At 44.1% G+C, this 19,054-nt stretch overlaps 1 protein-coding gene across 2 annotated transcripts; it reads left to right on the top strand.

Moving 5' to 3' along the window:
* Positions 1-56: 56 nt before the first annotated feature.
* Positions 57-17,876, top strand: PLA1A (phospholipase A1 member A). 2 transcript variants are annotated; one of them, XM_090150272.1, is made up of 11 exons: positions 57-202; positions 3,300-3,501; positions 6,982-7,159; positions 8,074-8,182; positions 9,755-9,856; positions 10,737-10,826; positions 11,450-11,617; positions 12,545-12,634; positions 13,090-13,198; positions 16,070-16,234; positions 17,495-17,876. In XM_090150272.1, exons 1-11 carry the CDS (start codon positions 139-141, stop codon positions 17,577-17,579), a joined length of 1,362 nt encoding a protein of 453 aa, XP_090006398.1. In that variant the 5' UTR covers positions 57-138; the 3' UTR covers positions 17,580-17,876. The 2 variants fall into 2 exon arrangements, with proteins under 2 accessions (XP_090006398.1, XP_031468868.2); XM_031613008.2 differs by lacking the exon at positions 57-202 and adding an exon at positions 1,842-2,088.
* Positions 17,877-19,054: the final 1,178 nt, after the last annotated feature.

The raw sequence follows: 19,054 nt of genomic DNA, 5'->3' as shown, positions 1-19,054 counted from the left end.
GTCTTGAATACCTCCAGAGAAGGAGACTCCACAACCTCTCTGGGCAGCCTGTTCCAGTGAAAGGACAGAAAAGGAGCTGCGATGTCAAGTATTCTAACAGTGGGGTAGAACCACCCTTAACTCACTATAAGCAAAGCCATGCTGGCATTTCATTCCTTTCCTTGCAGAGAAGACAAGGAGCGGACCTGGTCACCGCTTAATGGTATGACAATCTGTTTTCCCCAGGGCCACACACTGCTACTCAGGCTGCATTGTTTCCATTGCCTCTTAATTGCTTTTACACTTAAGTGAGTCTTTCTGCAATCAGATTTCCTCCTGACATCTGGGTACATCAAAATGCTGATACGTTGCTGCCAGCTGTTGCTTTGTAAGTGAGGTGGTGATATTTTCCACTTTTGGTGTTCGCTGGAATGTGCAAACACTGCAATTTTCAGATCCTTAATAATAAGAATTTTGTGCATAAAATCACATTTGTTTGTTGACTGGCTTAAGTGTATCACATCGAGCTTCAATTTGGTGTGGGCTGAAAGCTTTTTCAACAGTGTAGAAGCCCCTACTGTTATTATAGGTTCTCCCTGTGGGAAGTAAAATAATGGTGCCAACAGTACTTTTCAGAATGGGTATAACTGTAGTTACTGTAATTAAGTTCACAAATAAAAAAAAAAAAAAAAAGAAAAACCTTTACACTAAAATAATTTTACTGGTAAAACATTTTAAGCACAGAGCAGTGAGGTGGTTTTCTGTGTTTGCATGAAGGACCACTGCGGTATGCTGGCAGAAAAATTTCATAGAATAGCTAAATACTGAGATTACAGGGAAAAAAGGTGCTAAGGCAACAGAATCTTCAATATGATAAAGATTTATTATTTTCAGTTGTATTTTTATGGCATGATAGAGTGTTTAACTATGTGAATCTGTACATTCACATAGTGGTGTATAAAGGAGGCTTGCACGAAATGGCACAGCTTATTGGTAGGATTATAGAAGCTTATTTCCTTTTTTCTGCACTAAGAAAGGAATCAGATCAGATCACAAGGGAGTGGGCTGGGCTCTGTTGCAGTCTCAAGTTAGCTTGTGTCATGCAGTGTCAGAATTCACCTGAGCTGGGCTGGAAGCCTTGTTGCCTTTGTATCACAACACTACATCTTGGAAAACTGGTCAGGTAGACAACCAGTTGACACCAATTCAGTAATATATTTGAAGAAACACTGAGAATCTGTTCCTCAGACAATAAGCCTGCATGACCACAGAGCCAAGTAAGTGTTTCAGGGTCAGGCCATGTCTGCTGCGTGTCTCTTGGAAGATGCAGTTGGGCCAAGGTTTCAGCAACCCTCTGGGCCAAGGAGTTAATGCTGCCAAACTTCCCCACAGAAAAAGAAAAAAAAGTTCTGCCTAAAAAACTTCTGCCTGCTCTTCTCCATTACCCTTGGCCAGAGCAAGCTGGGGTAAGAAAATGACTGCTATTGCCAGTTAATTGTGAATGCCTGGTGCTTTTGGTCATCTTTCCAGTCAGACTGAATCAATTTCTTCATTTTGTTTCTCAAGTAAAGCAGCTGTAGAGTATATTCCACCTGGGGAGGGAATGAGCTTTCTCTTTTGCTTCTTGCCACTTAAAACAGTCAAAGGTAAAGCTGCCTGTTCTCCTGCAAGGAAGGCCAACATGCACCAAAAAGAAAGACACTGATGCAATAGGAAAATATTTAGATGCAGTGTTCTGCTAGGAGCCTTCCTGGCACAAACATATTACGAAACCTTGCAACTACTTCTCTTGCCTTCAGGAAAAGGAAGTAGGAAGGAAAGGGGTGTCAACATCTATTTTAACCAAAATACAAGTGAAGCCTCTGCTGACACAGACTTTGACTAATGATCAAACAAGAGCAGAGGAGATTGTCCCTATTCGTTTTCCCAAAAGACCAGAGCCTAGTTGATCATTGACCAAGACAAGCTGAATGAGCAATCCACCACCATTGTTATTCTGTGTACAATCCCCATACTTGTAGTGGACTAACAGGAAGATGGTTGAGGATCCGAAGAGAAAACTCCTCTTTGTCCTTGCTGGCATCTTGCTGCTTAGCTCAGCACAAACAGGTAAGAAAAGGCATGAATGCATGGCAAGGGATTGAAGGCTTTACCAGAAGGATCTGACTTAAATTCTTCCCAGCATACCTGTGTTTCAACAGGTCTTTGCTGTAAGAATCCAGTTAGACATCGGGAGAATGGCCAGCACAGGAAAAGTCCTTCCTTAACCCATCTGTCTCGGTGATTTTACACCACTAACATGATCTGAAAGAGCATTCCAGAATTGTGCTGAAGTGCAGGGAGGTGGAAAAGAGACCACTTGACCTCTGGCACTGGCAACTCCTGATTTGAAAGTTGAGCAACTGTAATCTGCAGTAGCTGAGGGAAAATAAATAGACGCTGCACCTCCACTTCTTGCTTTAGTTGGGTTCTTTTTTTGTACTCACAATCCTCCTCCCCTGATGCCATTTCTGATATGCTCTGCTTTTACTAAGCATGCCCCTTAAGTAAAGCTAGTTCATGAGCAGCAGCTTTTCTGAATGGCTGCCAGAGAATGCCTTTCCCTTTTCTCTCTGGTTCAGTTAGGAGCTGGTTGTTTGGGATTTTTATTTTTATTTTTAATTGAACATGTAAATTTAAAGCTGTTTCACTTCCTCCGGTCTAGAAAAAGAAAGGAACATGAGTTGTCATTTTATCAGGATGCAACTATGTCAGTTCACAGTGTAACCATTTTTTAAGTCAGAAGGGATCGTTTCATCAATTATTTGGCTTCCTGCTCATCACATGTCAATAAATATTATCTTTTGTTAATCCAACATGTTGCCTTCTATAACCATTCTGAAATAGCAACCAGTTCTCTAGAATGTCAAAAGATGGAGGTCTTTTGTGGATTACTTGTTCTACTGGCTAGCCATACACACCATGTAGGTCTGCTACGCAGGTCTTTCCCTGATTTATAGCCTAAATTTACACAGTTTTGTACTAGTTGTGGGTTTGATGGATTTTTTTATTTTCATTCACATCTCAGTAAAACAATTCTCAGAAGTCCACAGACATCCACAGTTTTCTTCCCCAGTCACTGCTCCAATTCCATCAAAGTGCAGAACAGCTTCTTCAGGCAATACTTTTTTTTTTTTTTCAGAATAGGCTGATTTTAATCTACGTTCCAGCCTTTCACTCTTTTTATTAATAGAAACCAGATTCCTAGTGAATTAGAATGAGCTTTTTCTTTCACCATACAGACACAAGCCAAATATTCTTCTCACTCCTTCTCATTGCAGGGAACACAAACAGAACCTCAGGGCATCGTTGTGCTGATTTCCAGACAGCAAATTTCCTACATGGCAGTAAGCTTAATGTCCGGTTTCTTCTATTCACCTCCTCCAGCCCTAGCTGTGGGGAGCTAATTTTGGCTGATGATGACATCAAGAACTCCAGCTTCAATAGCAGCCTGGAAACGAAGATAATAATCCATGGGTTCAGGTGAGAGAAAGAAGAGCATTATGGTTAAATTTACATTCATAAATTAAACAGACAGGGCATTCCCAGGCCCTGCGTGGGGCTGGCATGGAAATCCGCTGCCCATCTGACAATCTAACTCTCCCCAACTACATTTGAAACACCTGCTAAGAGCAGAGCTTGGTGTGCTCAATGCCAAACCATACCTGGGAACTGCCTGTGAGACTGTTGGTGGGACAGGGCCAGGGGTGGGAAAAAATGCTGTTGACAACTCTCTTTACAATGCAAGCTTCATAGAATCATAGAATGTCTTGATTTGGAAGGGACTTTCTGAAGATCATGTAGTTCTAATCCCTCTGCCATATGGTTGCCAACTACTAGATCAGGCTGCCCAAAGCCTCATCTAGTCTGGCCTTGAACACCTTCAGAAGTGGGACATCTACAGCTTCTCTGGGCAACTTGTTCCAGTGCCTCAACATCCTCTGAGTAAATAATTTCTTCTTAACATCTAAGTTAAATCCCCACTTTTGGATTAAAACCATTCCCCTTGTCCTACCACTATCAGACTGTAAAAAGTTGGGCTCCCTCCTGCTGATAAATTTCCTTTAAGTACTGGAAAGCTGCATTGAGATCTCCCCAGAGCCTTCCCTTCTCCAAGCTAAACAAGCCTAGCTTCCTCAACCTTTCTTCATAGGAGAGGTGCTCCAGCCCTCTGATCATCTTCACAGAGTTCCTCTGGACCTGCTCCAACAGCTCCACATCCTTCCTGGCGGTCCCTGGCCTGAGTGCAGTATTCTGGATGAAGCCACCCCTCTTTTAACGCAGCCCAGGATACAGTCTGGCTTTCCAGACTGCAAGCAGTGAGAATTGCTGGCTTATGTCAAGCTTTTCACCCACCTGAATTCCTAAGTCTTTCTCTGCATGGCTGCTCTCCAGGACTTCTTCTCCTAGTCTGCATTAGGCCTTGTTGAATCTCATTAGGTTCCTTTTCAAGACTATCTAGGTCAGTCTGAATGACATCTTTTCCTTCTGTTGTACCAACTGCACCACTCAGCTTGGTGTCATCAACAGACTTGCTAAGGATACAATATATGTCTGTGTCACTGATAAAGATGTCGAAGAGTGCCAGTCCCAAGACTGACCCCTGGGGGACACCACTTATCACCAGCCTGCACCTGGGCATGGAACCATTGACTACAACCCTCTTGCAGCAACCATTCAATCAGTTCTTTATCCACTGAATAGCTCACCCTTTAAATCTGTGTCTCTCCTATTTAGAGGTAAGGATGTGGTGTGGGACCATGTCAAAGGACTTGCAGAAGTTCAGGAAGGTTATCATCTGTTGCCCTTCCTTTGTCCACCATGCTGTTACTCCTTCATAAAAGGTCAGGTATGATTTCCCCTTGCTGAAGCCATGTTGACTGTCTTGGATCACCTCCTCATCTTGTGTATGCCTTAACATCTCTTCCAGGAAGATCTGCTCCATGAACTTGCCAGGCACAGATGTGAGGCTTATTGGCCTGTAATTCCCTGGGTCTTACTTTCTTCCTTTCCTAAAAATGGGAGTGATGTTTTTCTTTTTTTGGTTACCAGGTACTTTGCCTGACAGCCATGATTTTTCAAGTATGATGGAGAGTGACTTGGCAACTACATCAGTCAGTTTCTTCAGGACCCTAGAATGCATGTCATCTGACCCCATAGACATGTATACATTCAGCCTCGTGAAGTGGCCTCAGACTTGCTCCTCTCTTACAGTGGGAGGAATACTGGAGGTTCAGGGACATGAGAGACTTGCTGCAAACATTGGTGTAGAGGCACTTCAGCTGAGTTACTGGCTGTTTTACCATCCTGGAAAAGCCTTCCCCAAATCACCTGGGACCAATCAGAGGTTTTCTTCTGCTGCTTCCTAAAATGACAGCGTTCTCTGACTCTTCTCTGTCATTTACAAGTACATCCCCCTCCCACATCAAATCCAGTTTAAAGCACTAGCGATAAGCCCAGCCAGTTTGCTGTCCAATATATTCTCGGCCCTGCTGGTCAGTTGCATCTTATTCAACATCAACATGCCCAGTCTATTGAAGGTAAGTCCAAGATCATAGTAGCCAAAATTATTAGCACAATACCGTCCTTGCAGCCGTTCATTCAACTGACTCCTCCTTCTACCTTGGTCCCAAACACCAACTGGGAGAATCAAGGAGAACACTATCTATCCTCCCAGTCCTTTTGGCATTCTCTCAAGGAACATAAAGTCTTTTTAAAAATTTTGCAGTTTTCATCTTGCAGCCTCCTGTGACCCAAGTTGAAACAGTAGGAGCATGTGCTTTACTGCGCAACTAGCTGCCTATTTTTTGTTTCACATTTTTGGAGCCTAAAACAAGTTAGGAAATTATTTTCCCTATTCCTTTTTCTTCCCCTTTCCCCCTCCTCCCCCCCTTCCTTTCCATCTTTCTTTCTTCTGTATCTTCATTCATTCTTTATTTCACTCTTTTTTTCTCACTCTTTTTACCCGTTCCCTTTCCCTTTCCTTTCTCTTCCATTTTTCTTTCAATCTTTTTATTTAAGAAGTCTTTTCTTCAAGATCCTCTTCTCTTTAAATTGTCTCCTTGCAGAACCTTGATGTCCTGGTTCATCAGAAGCCTGGATTAGCCAGTCATTTAGAATCCCTGCCAGACACACAGTACTTTTAATCTTGAAAACGTAGGGATGAAAACCAGTTTATTTTATCACCATATTGCCAGCTTCTTTCACAGTGCCATTTTTTAGCCAGCTGTGACCATTTAATGTTATTTGATTTGATGTGCAAAAGCCTGAATGACAAGTGCCTAGAAAACCAGGATGAAACTTTTGAATGCCTTTGGAGGCATTCAAGGCCAGGCTGGATGTGGCTCTGGGCAGCCTGGTCTGGTGGTTGGTGACCCTGCACATAGCAGGGGGGTTGAAACTAGGTGATCATTGTGGTCCTTTTCAACCCAGGCCATTCTACAATTCTATGAAACCACACAAGGAGTTGCAGGGTCTTTTCAGAAAATCAGCAGTTGCTCTCACATGACATAGCATACTCCTGCCCCAGGTGATACTAGGGGAAGTGGGAAGTACACAGGCTCCTCATTTTCTCAGTGTAGCAGTGACAGGCTGTGTGGTTTGACCCAGGACTTCCTCCTGGTTGGCAGCAGAACAGGACCAGGTGTTCCTGATCAGTTCACTCATTCCAAGTGGGCTCTGTGGTGGCTAACTGGAACACCACAGCAAGATCAAGATCTCAGCCCGAGCCCTACAAATGTTTTTCTTGGTTGGTTCCTTTCTGAATCAACCCATTCTGGACAGTGTTTGTTGCTACACTGCAGCAATGACATGCCACGTATATGTGTCTGGCACCAGAACAACTTTTCAGCAGCTGTCTGACAGCCTATTCTGAGATATATGAAACAGCATCAGTGAGCAATATTTTGTCACATGCCCTTCTTTAGAAAACACCTAACATATTTGTTTCTGATTACTCCACAGGGCATTGGGTACAAAACCTTCCTGGATTGAAGGGCTTGTCCATGCATTATTGCACATAAGTCAGGTAAATGTGATTGCAGTGGACTGGGTTCATGGGTCTACAGGAGCCTATAACTCCGCAGTGGAAAACGTCACACAGGTGGCACTCTTCATCACAAGCTTCATCAGCAAGCTCCTGGTAAGCTCATGCATAGCACCTCTGAACAACACTTATAAAGTGAGGACGGTATATCTTTGCATTTACCAGCTATGCATAAACTCTGTGTAGCATGTGCACTGTAGACCCTGACTGCACAGTGTGGGAGATCCTGGGTATGCTCCAGAGTGTGTACTCACACTCCTGGAGCAGCTGTGACAGAGTGAACAAATTACTGGGCCACTCTGGTCCCCAGCATCTGTCCTGTGTATGTGCTGAGCTCTAGTCCAGCTACTTAAGGACTTTTTTGTCCAAACTCTCTTGCTTACACCACAGAAGACTAATTGTAGTTTCTCATAACCTCAGTACTGCTGCAGGATGTAACGTCATATTTCAAAGGCAGGATTTTTCATCTCACTCCCATGGTCTCATTCTCACCCATTGTATGCTACTGCATCATGCTGAACAGCCTGCAGCCAGCAGGATGGAGTCACCTCACGTCATATCTAAGTGACTATGCTTTACCTGGCAGTTCAATCTATGAATAAATCCTTTATCTCTGCAAATGTAATCTTGAAATAATGAGTAAGAGTACAATGTGCACAATAGTGGTATAAAAGTGAAATAAAATTATTTCCTCTGCTTTACTGAGGAAAAGATTCATTGTATGGGGGAACATGAGTTACTTGGCTGAGATGAGGAAGTTCTATCTGAAGCAAACCATACAAGGAGGAGCAACAGGCTATGTAGTCGTGACCAACCTGGTTAGAGCTGGTTTTGCATGTGTGGACCAAAAGAAAGACTCTGAAAAGCAGAAAGGACAATAGCCATCATTCCACATCTAGTTTGTTCTCCACTCTATACCTCAAAAGCAATTCTGCATGAGAAGGGTTGTGGAGCTGCTGGGTATTTCACCTTTCTTCTATAGAAATACATATTTGTATGATCATCTGCAGGCCATGGGAGTCTCTGCAACATCCATTCACATTATTGGTGTGAGCCTTGGTGCACACGTTGGGGGCCTCGTTGGGCACTTCCATGATGGTCAGCTGGGACGGATAACAGGTATGGTAAAACTGAGACTTGGGTCCTGACTTCTTATTCAATGAAGAGGAATGAAATGTCAGGGAAGGGGAGTCATCCATAGTGGTCTTATAACTGCATGAAGGCTCAGTTGATCCAAGCTTCAGGGATTCCCACTAGCTTCTAAAGATCCTGCCAATCCTTTCCAGCCATCAGTCCCCTCCACAATACCAAAAGAATGCATACACAGAGAGTTCTACCTCTACTCTCTTCTAACTAGTGAGCTTTCCTAATCAGGAGATCTTGTTATTAGTGAAATGACATGTCACTCAGTTGTACCAAATCAGAGCTGGCCTTAAAAACATACAGGAAAAATCTTAGGTGCGAGGAAGAGATTGCAGTGGGGGAATTACAGATAAAGATGGTTAGAGGATGATCATGGCATGTAGGGCTTTTAAATTCATGCAGGGTCCTCCAGCTTTTAGGTATGGGCTGGAATAAAGTCACACAATAATTTGGGTGAGAAGGGACCTTGGAAGGTCTCCTGTCCAACCTCCCACTCAAAGCAGGGCTGCCTGCTAAGTCAGATCAGATTGTTGAGAGTTTGTCAAGTCTGGGAAAACTCCAAAGCTGGAGATTTATCTTAGTAGGAGTGAAAGGAGGAAGAGACACAGACATGTCCCTTTAATAGCCTTTATTTTTAGATAGGACAGGAACTAACTTTTCTTCTTTCCCTTCTTCTCCTCCTCCCTGCTTCCACACACAAACGCAAACATGTCAGTTTGTATTTTGTTGATAAGACCTTCTCCATAGAGAATTAATGGGACTTAGTCCAAAAGGCAATTAAACTGCCCAGCTCTGAGGCAGCGTTACAAGGAGCAGAGCTGCTTCTTAAACCATTGCTGGTGCCTGGGGAGTGAAAAAGGTCTTATGAGGTTATTTTCCAAAGCAAAGTGAAAGAATAAACATCAGCCAGAATAAAAACATGATCTTTAACCTGTTCTTGGTACTGCCAAAGAAAATTTGCAGTATTACTCTGGCTCCTCAGAATTTGCTCTAGGAGCAAGTTTCAGGCAAAAACATCAGTGGCTGCTTGAGAACTTGATTTTATTTCTTGGGAGAGGGCTCAGAAGTAATTTTATTTTAAGACTGTTTGATAGTATTGAACCTTTCTAAAGCTTAGGTTGATTAACACCTATAGTGCTGAATTCATCACTAAGCTTGAGATCTCCAGTGACGTTGCTCAGGCTGTAGCACTACTACAGATGACAGTACAATTAGGGAAGGTTTGAATCTCTGCCCCTACTCTATTAGAGGTACTTGAAGCTCAGACATGGCTTTACAGCCTAGAAATTCGAGGCTTCACGGGCTGTTTAGTACAGAGCTGTTGCATGGAAATGGGTGGCTGGGAGCAGTGGAGGACAAGTTAAGGAAGCTGCAGTGAAACTTAGTGGGAGCAGAAAGCTTTCTGAGCTATGATCGACGCAATGAGGGAATAATTAATCACTTCTGCTAGGCAACAATTTAAAAAGCTTTAAATAAAATTATTGTCCAGAAATAAGAAAGAGAGGGTCTGAAGAGCATTTGTTGTTGGGTTGTTTGATTTTGTTGCAGGCCTGGATCCCGCAGGCCCTAAGTACACCAGAGCCAGCCCGGAAGAACGCCTGGACCCTGGGGATGCCCTCTTTGTGGAAGCCATTCATACCGATGCTGACAGTAAGCTGGCTTCTTTCCTCTTCAGCTCGCCATGTCTGTTTGTCCTGCCATTGTTATTGCTAAGAATCAAGCAGGTCATTGTCCCATTTATGCCACATGACTACAAGTTCTGGTCCAGTCTGAGGATGTTCCCTGATTAGACAAGCTTCAGAGATGAATACGCTGGCAGGCATCCATACCCCAGAGCACATCACAGCAACAGGTGGGAGCTTTAGTGCTGTAGACACAGGGCAATCTTCCAGCACATATTTCTTCCATAGGCCTGCTACAGCAGAGTGGGTTTCTGCAGAACAAGCTCAGTGTGCTTTTTACCACTTACAAGGAATTTACGTGTGGAACCTTGCTTTGCTTTTGCTCACTTGACAACAGAAATGTGCCACTGTGAGAAAGAAAATGGAGTCCAAGCCATAGCTATTGCAGCAACGGATTAACTTTCCTAAGACACTTAGGTTCTGCTAAGTAAAATGTGCTAAAATATAAACATTTGCCTTTCAGTCGCACCCTTTCCCTGGAGACCACAAAAATCTCTACCAACATAACTCTCACTCATTCCTCATAATTCCCCACGAAAGTTGCGTTCAGTTTTGCTCTGCTTTATACAGGATCATGAACAGGAATGATGAAGATAGCGATTAAGCCAAAGTTGCCAGTCATTTTTATGGCAGATCCCAGAGCAATCTCTGCTCTATGCAACAAACCCAGGGCATCTGAGAAGGAACAGGAAATACATTCTCACTATGTGAATAAAATAGGTCATGGGGAAGCTATGTCTGGTGCTGCTCACATTCAACCTGTTATTGGGCCCTGTCAAACACCATGTAGAGTACAGCCTACAGTAGTGCTGAGCATAGGACTAAAGTTGCATTTCCTCTACTTTCAGATTTTGGGATCCGGATCCCTGTCGGCCACATCGATTATTTTGTCAACGGAGGCAAAGATCAGCCGGGATGCCCCCGATTCATCTCTGCAGGTGAGAATACTCTGTGGCCAAGCAAAGAGATTCCGTGGCCATTTAACAATCAGTGAAAATGCTGTGTTGGCAACCAGCTCCTGCCACAATCAGAGAAGACATCAGAGCATGACAACATTTATTTGCAAAGACAGATGGCAGCAGAGATTCATGGCCCACAACTCCTCAGCAACACAAAAACCAGCTGAAATTTAAGACCACATCTAAGTCAAATGTCTTGGCAGCAAGGGCTGGATGAATATTTCAACACTTTCTGGATGAGACAGCTACACTGAGGGTAGGGACACCTAGGATACCTCACTTCCCACAGCTGGGGTCATTGTGCCGATGGGAGGCAAAGCTATTGCCTTTTTACAGAGGGTTTGGGTCCTCGTCAGTGGCACAAGTGAGACAGGGCAGCCATGTGCCCCTCTCAGTATGAGAGACTGGGTTTCGGCATGATTTCTGTTGCAGTGATACCTAAGTTTGCAGTCACAGAGATGTTCTACAAAATGTTATTTTGCAGAGCGGAAGTGACTGCAGAATCTCTCTCTTGACTCTTTGTTCCATAGGAAGCTGCAGAAAGGTCAAAACCAGCTGAAAAGCTGACGGCTGCTTTTCTCTGCATGCATTTCTTCCTGCAGGCTACAAGTATCTGATCTGTGATCACATGAGGGCAGTACATCTCTATGTCAGTGCCTTGAAACATTCCTGTCCCATCGTGGCATTCCCTTGCACAAGTCATCAAGATTTTTTGAATGGACGATGCGTGGACTGTGGTGATCCCTTCCTATTCTCCTGTCCCAGAATAGGTACAGTATCAGCGTGAGACCTTCATGGAGCAGGGGACAATACATTCTTGATGAGTGCCAGCACAACCCACAGGACGTGACTGAGATTTTTCCAAACAGGATCTGAATGGGAGCTATGTGGGGACAGGGAGAAACTGTGTCATTTTCAGGCTTCCGTAGAGAAGTCAAACGCCCATATATTGTCCAAATAGAACACCGATGTCCTGAACATTTCTGATCTTTAAACACAGGGCTCATACTAAAAGACATTCTCCAGAATCTCTAGCCTAGCAAACGGGCAATTAGCTCAAAAAGTTCTCTTGTTTAGAGAAGCAGCTGGAAGTTTTAGCCCAACCCCAAAGTCTCAATCTTCTGCAGACTACTTTTGTTACATCACTTCCTTCTCATAAATTGCTGCCATGGCTGCCCTAAAGATAAACCATCTGGACTGGGAGAAGATAATCTTTGCCACTTTTAGCCTTTTGAATCATAGCTGTGGCAAGAGGAAAGGAAGTGTCCTTGAGTAGTTTTTGGTGACTGGTACCAGAGGAATACACAGAGAGGCTCTCAGATCATCCACTCCCTTCCTATCTCAGCAAAGCCACACGGTCACCTGGTTAGTGGGTTCATATCTTCTCACTTCCACCAGAAATACCATCTCCAAGCTCCTTGGGTCTCCTTTGTCCTAGCACCTTGTGTTGGCTTGCATCTTCAAAAATCCATTAAGAGGTAACGTTGCTGATGGTTGGCTACAATAGTCAGAAGAGATTTTCCGGGGGCCTGTTAACCTGTCAAACAGACAAAACAAACCACTGCTTGCTCTAGTATAAAGAAAGGGTCTATCCTCCAAGACAACGAAGTTGGGAGTGAATGTGAATTGGAATCAACTCTGTTTGTGTCCTGGGTCGTTCATGGTTTTCTCTGCTCTGGCTTTGTTTCCTCCCACAGGCCTGCTGGAGCAGGCAGTTGTCAACATGAGAAGGCTGCCTATGGAAGTGAATGCTTATTTAATGACCAGCTCTTCAGTGCCATTCTGTGGTAAGTAGTAAAGAACAAAAAATGAGCCAGAAGGGGGATGACCAAATAAGGCAGACTATCTGGCAAGGCCAAGTAGTGACAGCCTACCACCCTCATCAGAATCAGCTGCTTTGGCACTGATGATCCCAGACACATAGCTGAAGAGCAATAACCCTGCACATCTCCCCCATAAAGCCCTTTCCAATGGATTTACTAGTGTGGGCACAGCCTCATATTAACACAGCCACATAGCTTCAGGGCTGAACTGAAGGGTACAGAAAATGCCTGACTGTTCACATCAGAGTATGCAGATCTGCCCACTGTCTCTCTCAAACCACAGACAACTTTCTTTCTTACACCTGCTTAATCTTAGCTGTGCTGGTGGTGCCAGGCAGTGAGTGCTAGAAATTACTTCTTTTGGTAGGTCTAACACACAGCACCTGCCCTCACTACCACATACTTTCCCTCTTGCTCAGTTCACCACAGCCTCATTGAGTTCCACTTGCAGAAGAAAAGAAATGCAATCACCAGCATTGAAATCACTTTCTTCAGCAACAGCACCAAGGACAAGACAAAGATCACCATGTGAGTTACAGTGCATGCTTCTGGCTTGCTTTTTCCCAATTCCATGTATAAGGATGTTTTTCCCAGTCCAGGAAAGGCATAAGGATGGAACATCTCCCTGAGTGCAGCCACTGTGTGATGAACCACGGTCTTTCTTAAGTTCCTACACATTTACCTTAAATGCTTTCAAGAATCAGGTATGTGCTACCACTACTTGGTAACTGATGAAGTCCACAGGTACACAAACCAAGAGGTGTACTCTGGAATCCCCTTTGTACTGTTATGATTATTTGTTTTTTACACTGTACCCATGGCTGGTGCTGATTTAAATCACCCTCAGATAGTTATTAATCCTACTGTGCCAGACAGAGCTGACTATATAAGACCCCATCCACTGGACGTTCTAGACTGATGAACTTGGCTCAAACATTTCTGTTGATGCTCATTAGGACAGCAGTTGCAGAAAGAAAACAAGTACATCCCTGCACAGGGATATATCATAACATGTATCTATATGTTAAGCTGTCAGGAGTACACTTCTGTCTCTGCAGTAACACCAAAATGTGCCATAGCCCCCATTGTCCATTGGGCAGGAAACAAAGACTACATGATTTAATGTGCACGGTGGCGATGGGTCAATGGTTGGACTACATGATCTTAGTGATCTTTTCCAATCTTAAAGATTTCATGATCTGTAGACAATCTTACCACCACCACCCTCTTCCAAACCATAACTGAATTAAAAGACCAGACTCAGAGCTACCAGCCTGTACCCCAAGGGGATCTCCCCACCACAGACAAGTTCCCCAGAAGGAAGTCTTCCTCACTTCTTCTCACAACTTCCTGTCCACTGCCAGGATAGACATGCAGTCAGAAAGCAGGAGATCCCAGCCAGCTCTCCTAGGTTCAAAAGGGATCCAGAACTGGCTTCCATATAGCCCTTATGAAGCCAAAGCTAACTCTGTTGCTCTGATCCTAGGCATCAGGAGAGAGAGGTGAGAACTGAAGAAGGGGAGGCCCATGGGAGGGGGCTTGATTATGGATTTTCAGATTAACACTGCAATTTGGAGTTCATAGTCCAACCTGATGGAGCTCATGTCTGTCCAACTCCACAGTTAAGCAAACCAGATCCAAGCAGCCCTGAAAACTCAGAAGCCAGATCTGCCTTTTCCAAAAGTGTGGGAAGGAGGAAATAGCAACACCCAGGTCAAGTCAGGATCCACAATTTGTTCAAGAAGACATGCAGTGTTTCCTTCTGCAGCTGTCAGACACAGCATTTGTCACGTGTGCAGCAGGAGACACGTGAGCCCTGGAGAGAAATCTGCTTGGGAAGTGAGACAGCCAGGCAATCCCAAGGCTTTACTGTACCCTCCAGTTTTAGTGAGACAGTAGAGTTACAGCTATCCAGGGACACCCTTGCCCTGGAAGACAGCAGCTGTGCTTCACTTAATTGCACACTTAAGAATCACAGGGGTTGGAAGGGACCTCAGGAGATCATCAAATCCAAACCTCACCTAAAGCAGATTCCCTGCAATAGGTCACACAGGTAGAAGTCCAGATGCCATTACCCTACACATGCTGCTCACTGTGTCCCCAAGAGATGAGTCCTCAAGCCTGACAGCTGTCACAGGGCTGACAGAGTAAGGAGAGTTTTATATGGCATATTTCCCTGCTGCACTGGTGTTGCTTATGTACCATGTTATGTAACATGGCCTCATCCCCCATAGCCAAGAAAACATAGTTCTGAAGTTAGCCAGAGTCCTACATGCACCCAAAGGCTTTGACAAAATGTCAGTCCCAGTAGTGAATTTCTTTAGTCTAATTAATTGAGCTCCTTTGGCCTATGGCATGGCTGGATCCTGTCCATGCACATGTAAAGGGACAGTATTTCTCAGTTTGTTTTCCACCTATCATCCATCGTTCGCCCTTACAGCCACAATTTAATGATGCTTCTCATTTTGGACAGCTTCAAACCACACACATAAAACTCCAGCATCTACCACTGCAGTCTAAGAAGAGAACTGGATGCACTGGTTTGGATTGGCTCTGGCTCTTCTGGGAGGTCCAGCCATCGGTCTGATCCTCAACTTATTTTGGTTACCAGAATTGTACATTCTTCCTGATCCCTTTGTCTCTTCTCTTTGTCATGTTTCTGAGCAGATAGTCACCAAATGCTTCTGGGATTTCACCAACTCCACTATACATATTATTAAACAGTAAATGGGGATAGGTGCCGAGTATGTCAGGCATAAGATGTCCAGATTCCATGGAAGGGGGGCAGCCCACTAAGGTAAAACAGCTGGGCAGCATTACTTCAGGGCATACAGCCTGCCACCAAGCTCTGGCTTTCCTTAGTTCACATTATGTGGCAAAGAGCTTAAGAACAAGCAAAATTCCATCTATCCCAGCATCTCACCTTCAATGTGGCCTAAAGTAAATACTTCGAGAAGAGCATAAATAAGGCAACGTAGGCATGCAGCAATGATTTCTGAAGGTAGTTTCCCCATTTCTAGCCAAACACATTTCAGGGACAGTCAGAGCCAAAGGTGAGTTGTGTTTATTAGCTCCCAACACTTCTATTTTCTGTGAACCTGTCCATACTCTTCCCATGAATTTATGCAGTTATGTAAAGTTTCTAACACGTGACAGTAATTTTTATGTGGAAGTACTCCGGATTGCAGAGATGAAATGTGAACAGTGGGCTAAGAAAGATACGTTCAATTGCTGACTCTCTTGTAATGCCCTATGTTTTGACAGATGAGTCTTGTACTCTATTTTTTTTTTTTTTTACCCAAGGGGTTTGGATGAGTGCTCGAGGCTCCTCCAGTGTTTCAATCTGCATCTAGACATTGGTTGAACACCAACCCTCACGTCTCTTCCCTTCCATTGCAGACCTAAGCAGGAGGAGGTGGGCAGACGGCTGCTGGCCCACAGGGCTCCCCTCTGCCAGACAAACAGTGTGACACTCAAATACCTGCCCAAGAATCGGTTTTGGAGGAAGGATGAGTCATACGTTGTTGGCAAGTTCTGTGCAGCTCCACTGCCTCTTGGTAACAAGTAAGTCACAGGAATATCTCCCAGGGATGCACAGAGCTGGAGATTAAGTTTGCAGTATATATCAGTGCATTCTCTCTCCAGTTTTGATAAACTTCTGAAGAGGTCTCTCTCATCCTTCTGTGTCCCCATATAAATAATTTCCTACTCGTGAGAGAGAAAAACTATCAAGGTAGTTAGTTTTCCATGAGTTTTCTTCAGTCCTTCCCTTAGGCTAAAAGTGTTGCACACCATACACGGAAAATGCCACTCACCTCACCTTGAAGACAGTGAAGTCAAAAACCATGACAAAAACTCATACTAAAAGGAATTGTTGGTTTTGTCCTTCCTTGTTCTCTTCACCTTTCCCATTCCTACAATGGGTCCCCATTTGAAACATGATGGAAATGCACATTTTCCAGGATAAGATAACAGAAGACCACACAGATATGTGTGTGCGTGTATACACACACACTTCACACAATTTAACAAAGCACTGAGGCTGAACACAACCACTCCAGCCGTTCTTGGAGCCAGACACTGCGAGTACATACCTTCAGCCATAACTACCTTCTCCAGAGCTGAAGCAACCAAGACCTTCTCATTCTGAAAGAGATGACAATCTACTCCATAGACTTGCCAGGACTGTTGCAGATCCTAAGTTCTCGTAGGCAGCGCAAAATAACTGGGTCCGCACAGATGCATTATATTCTTTCCATATTGTCACTGAGCCAGCACTTACCTTGGCTCCAGGCTGAAGCAAGCCAGTGGGTACTCCAAAGCAGGGCAACCAGCTTCTGTTCAGACTCTGTTCTGAAGGGCAGCAAGGGAAGTCAAGCACAAGGCAGCAAAATATATTATAGGCCCAAAGAAAATAGTAATTCCTTCATAGATTTCAGGCATTTAAGGGTAATGACTCTTCCTCATTAGCATGCTTAGCAGAGCAAAGAACTACAAAGCAGTGATGGATATGCAGATATGTGGCTTTTTGCCACTTATGAATGGGATAGCATTGCATGTGGCCTTGAAGTTTGCTGACCTGTACCACCTGAGTGCTGGATGTGATGCAGGTGGGAAGCTGTGAAGTTGCACAGGTTCACAACTACACTCATCACACAACTGCTCAGAGCAGCAAAGTCCAGCCGATTCATCCCAGCTCAGCACATGTTCATCATACCTTTGCAAAGCAGCACAAGATCCATCAGCAGCTTGCTTGTCCCTGTGTTAGGACAGCAATCCCTGCCTGCTAAAACACAGTCTGACTTCCCTGTGCTCTTCCCACAGCAGGACCATGTTCTGTCTGCCCAGGATCCTCACTCTTTATGACAACACAGAACTCTCTCTCCAACTGTCTGCTGCTTGCACCTAGCACTGCTTTTGGAGCGCACATGCATACCCAAAGCTGGGAGGGAGTTCTAAACCTGCTGTTGCTCTCTCTCACGGATGACACTTTCATTACAGAACTGGATGGGTGTTTTTTTAGTTCCTGCATTTAGGAATGGATATCAAGGAAAAGAAGCAAGCAGTACATCAGCAACTACAAGACTAAGCAGTTACAAGACCTCTCAGTAAAAAGACTGTATTGGGACTTTTATCTCACAAGATTCTGTTTTCAGATCTGAAAAGTGAAATGGGTGAGTCATTTAATCTCAAGATTTGAATTGCTATGAAACAAGAACATAATTTCACTCTTCCTACACAGGGAGTATTAGGATGATTCATTTGGTTTTATTAAAGTGTCCTGAGATCTTTGTACTAAAGGTGCATAGTATTATTTATCTTCAGAATGAAGAGTTCAGTTTTGGTTCAGTCTTGGCATAGGGAAGCATTACAGAATCATAGAATCATTTAGATCAGAAAGGATTTATAAGATCATCAAGTTCAACCACCATCTAACACTACCAAATCCACCACTAAATCACATCCCTATTGCTTCGGCAACTTTCCCCAGTTCAGAACTCACTTCTACCACCTACAAGACACCTTCAGCCTGAGAGTCTATTGATTTCGTGTATTTAAGTACTCATGCTACATAATCAAAGTGGATTCTCACCCCACGACAAGATGTAGCTCTTCTGGCTGTTGGTTTGTTCTCTTTGAAGCTCACATGGATGCCAGAAACACAGCAGTGCTCCTCCATACAACTTTGCACTGCTTTAAAACAACCACCCAGAACAAAAGATAATAGAACAGAACGCTGCAGCTACAGGACTACCTAACACAAATTAGTCCCAGGAGCTCAGTGCAGCCCTTTTAGACCTTGAAAAGTAGCAGATGTCTGGAAAGTACTCGCAGAAGCCTACAGTAAGAGGAAAACATACACTCACAAGCAGCCCTCATCCATTCCACCCATTTTCCACCACCTTGATGTATCTGCAAATTAAAGAGGACACAAATCTTCCCTCACTGCCCAAAATCCACACATTCTGCAGATCACCCTCTCTAGTTCCCCAGACTGGCATCATTGGGTGACACAGAAGCATACCAGGAACACCACAGTCAAGAGAAAGGAACATACTAAAGGCATTTCAGCCTTGAGAAAGCAGAAACATCACTTGGCATGAGCTGTCACTCCACCAGACATTGTCAATGCAGAGTTACCTCCTGTGCTCAGTGGAGCCAGATGCCAAGCCCTCAGACCTCACTTGGAGGAGATCTGTCTGGTGAGGAAAGCCCATCAGCCAACTACTGTTGCAATTGAATGTGGAAGATGTTTTTTCCATTTCCACACTTCCTCCTAAGGTGTTGCACTACCTCCTCCCTCCTAGGGGCTGCTTTCCCCAGAGGCTTTTTGCTCTCATTCCCTTTACTGTGTGCACAACCTGAGACCAAGCCCCACTGAGT

Source organism: Phasianus colchicus, chromosome 1, assembly GCF_987193195.1.
Source record: "Phasianus colchicus chromosome 1, bPhaCol1.hap1.1, whole genome shotgun sequence".
In the NCBI taxonomy this organism is placed as follows: Eukaryota; Metazoa; Chordata; class Aves; order Galliformes; family Phasianidae; genus Phasianus; species Phasianus colchicus.
The sequence above is the reverse complement of the archived record's forward strand: the minus strand, read 5'-3'. Positions and strand labels throughout refer to the sequence as shown.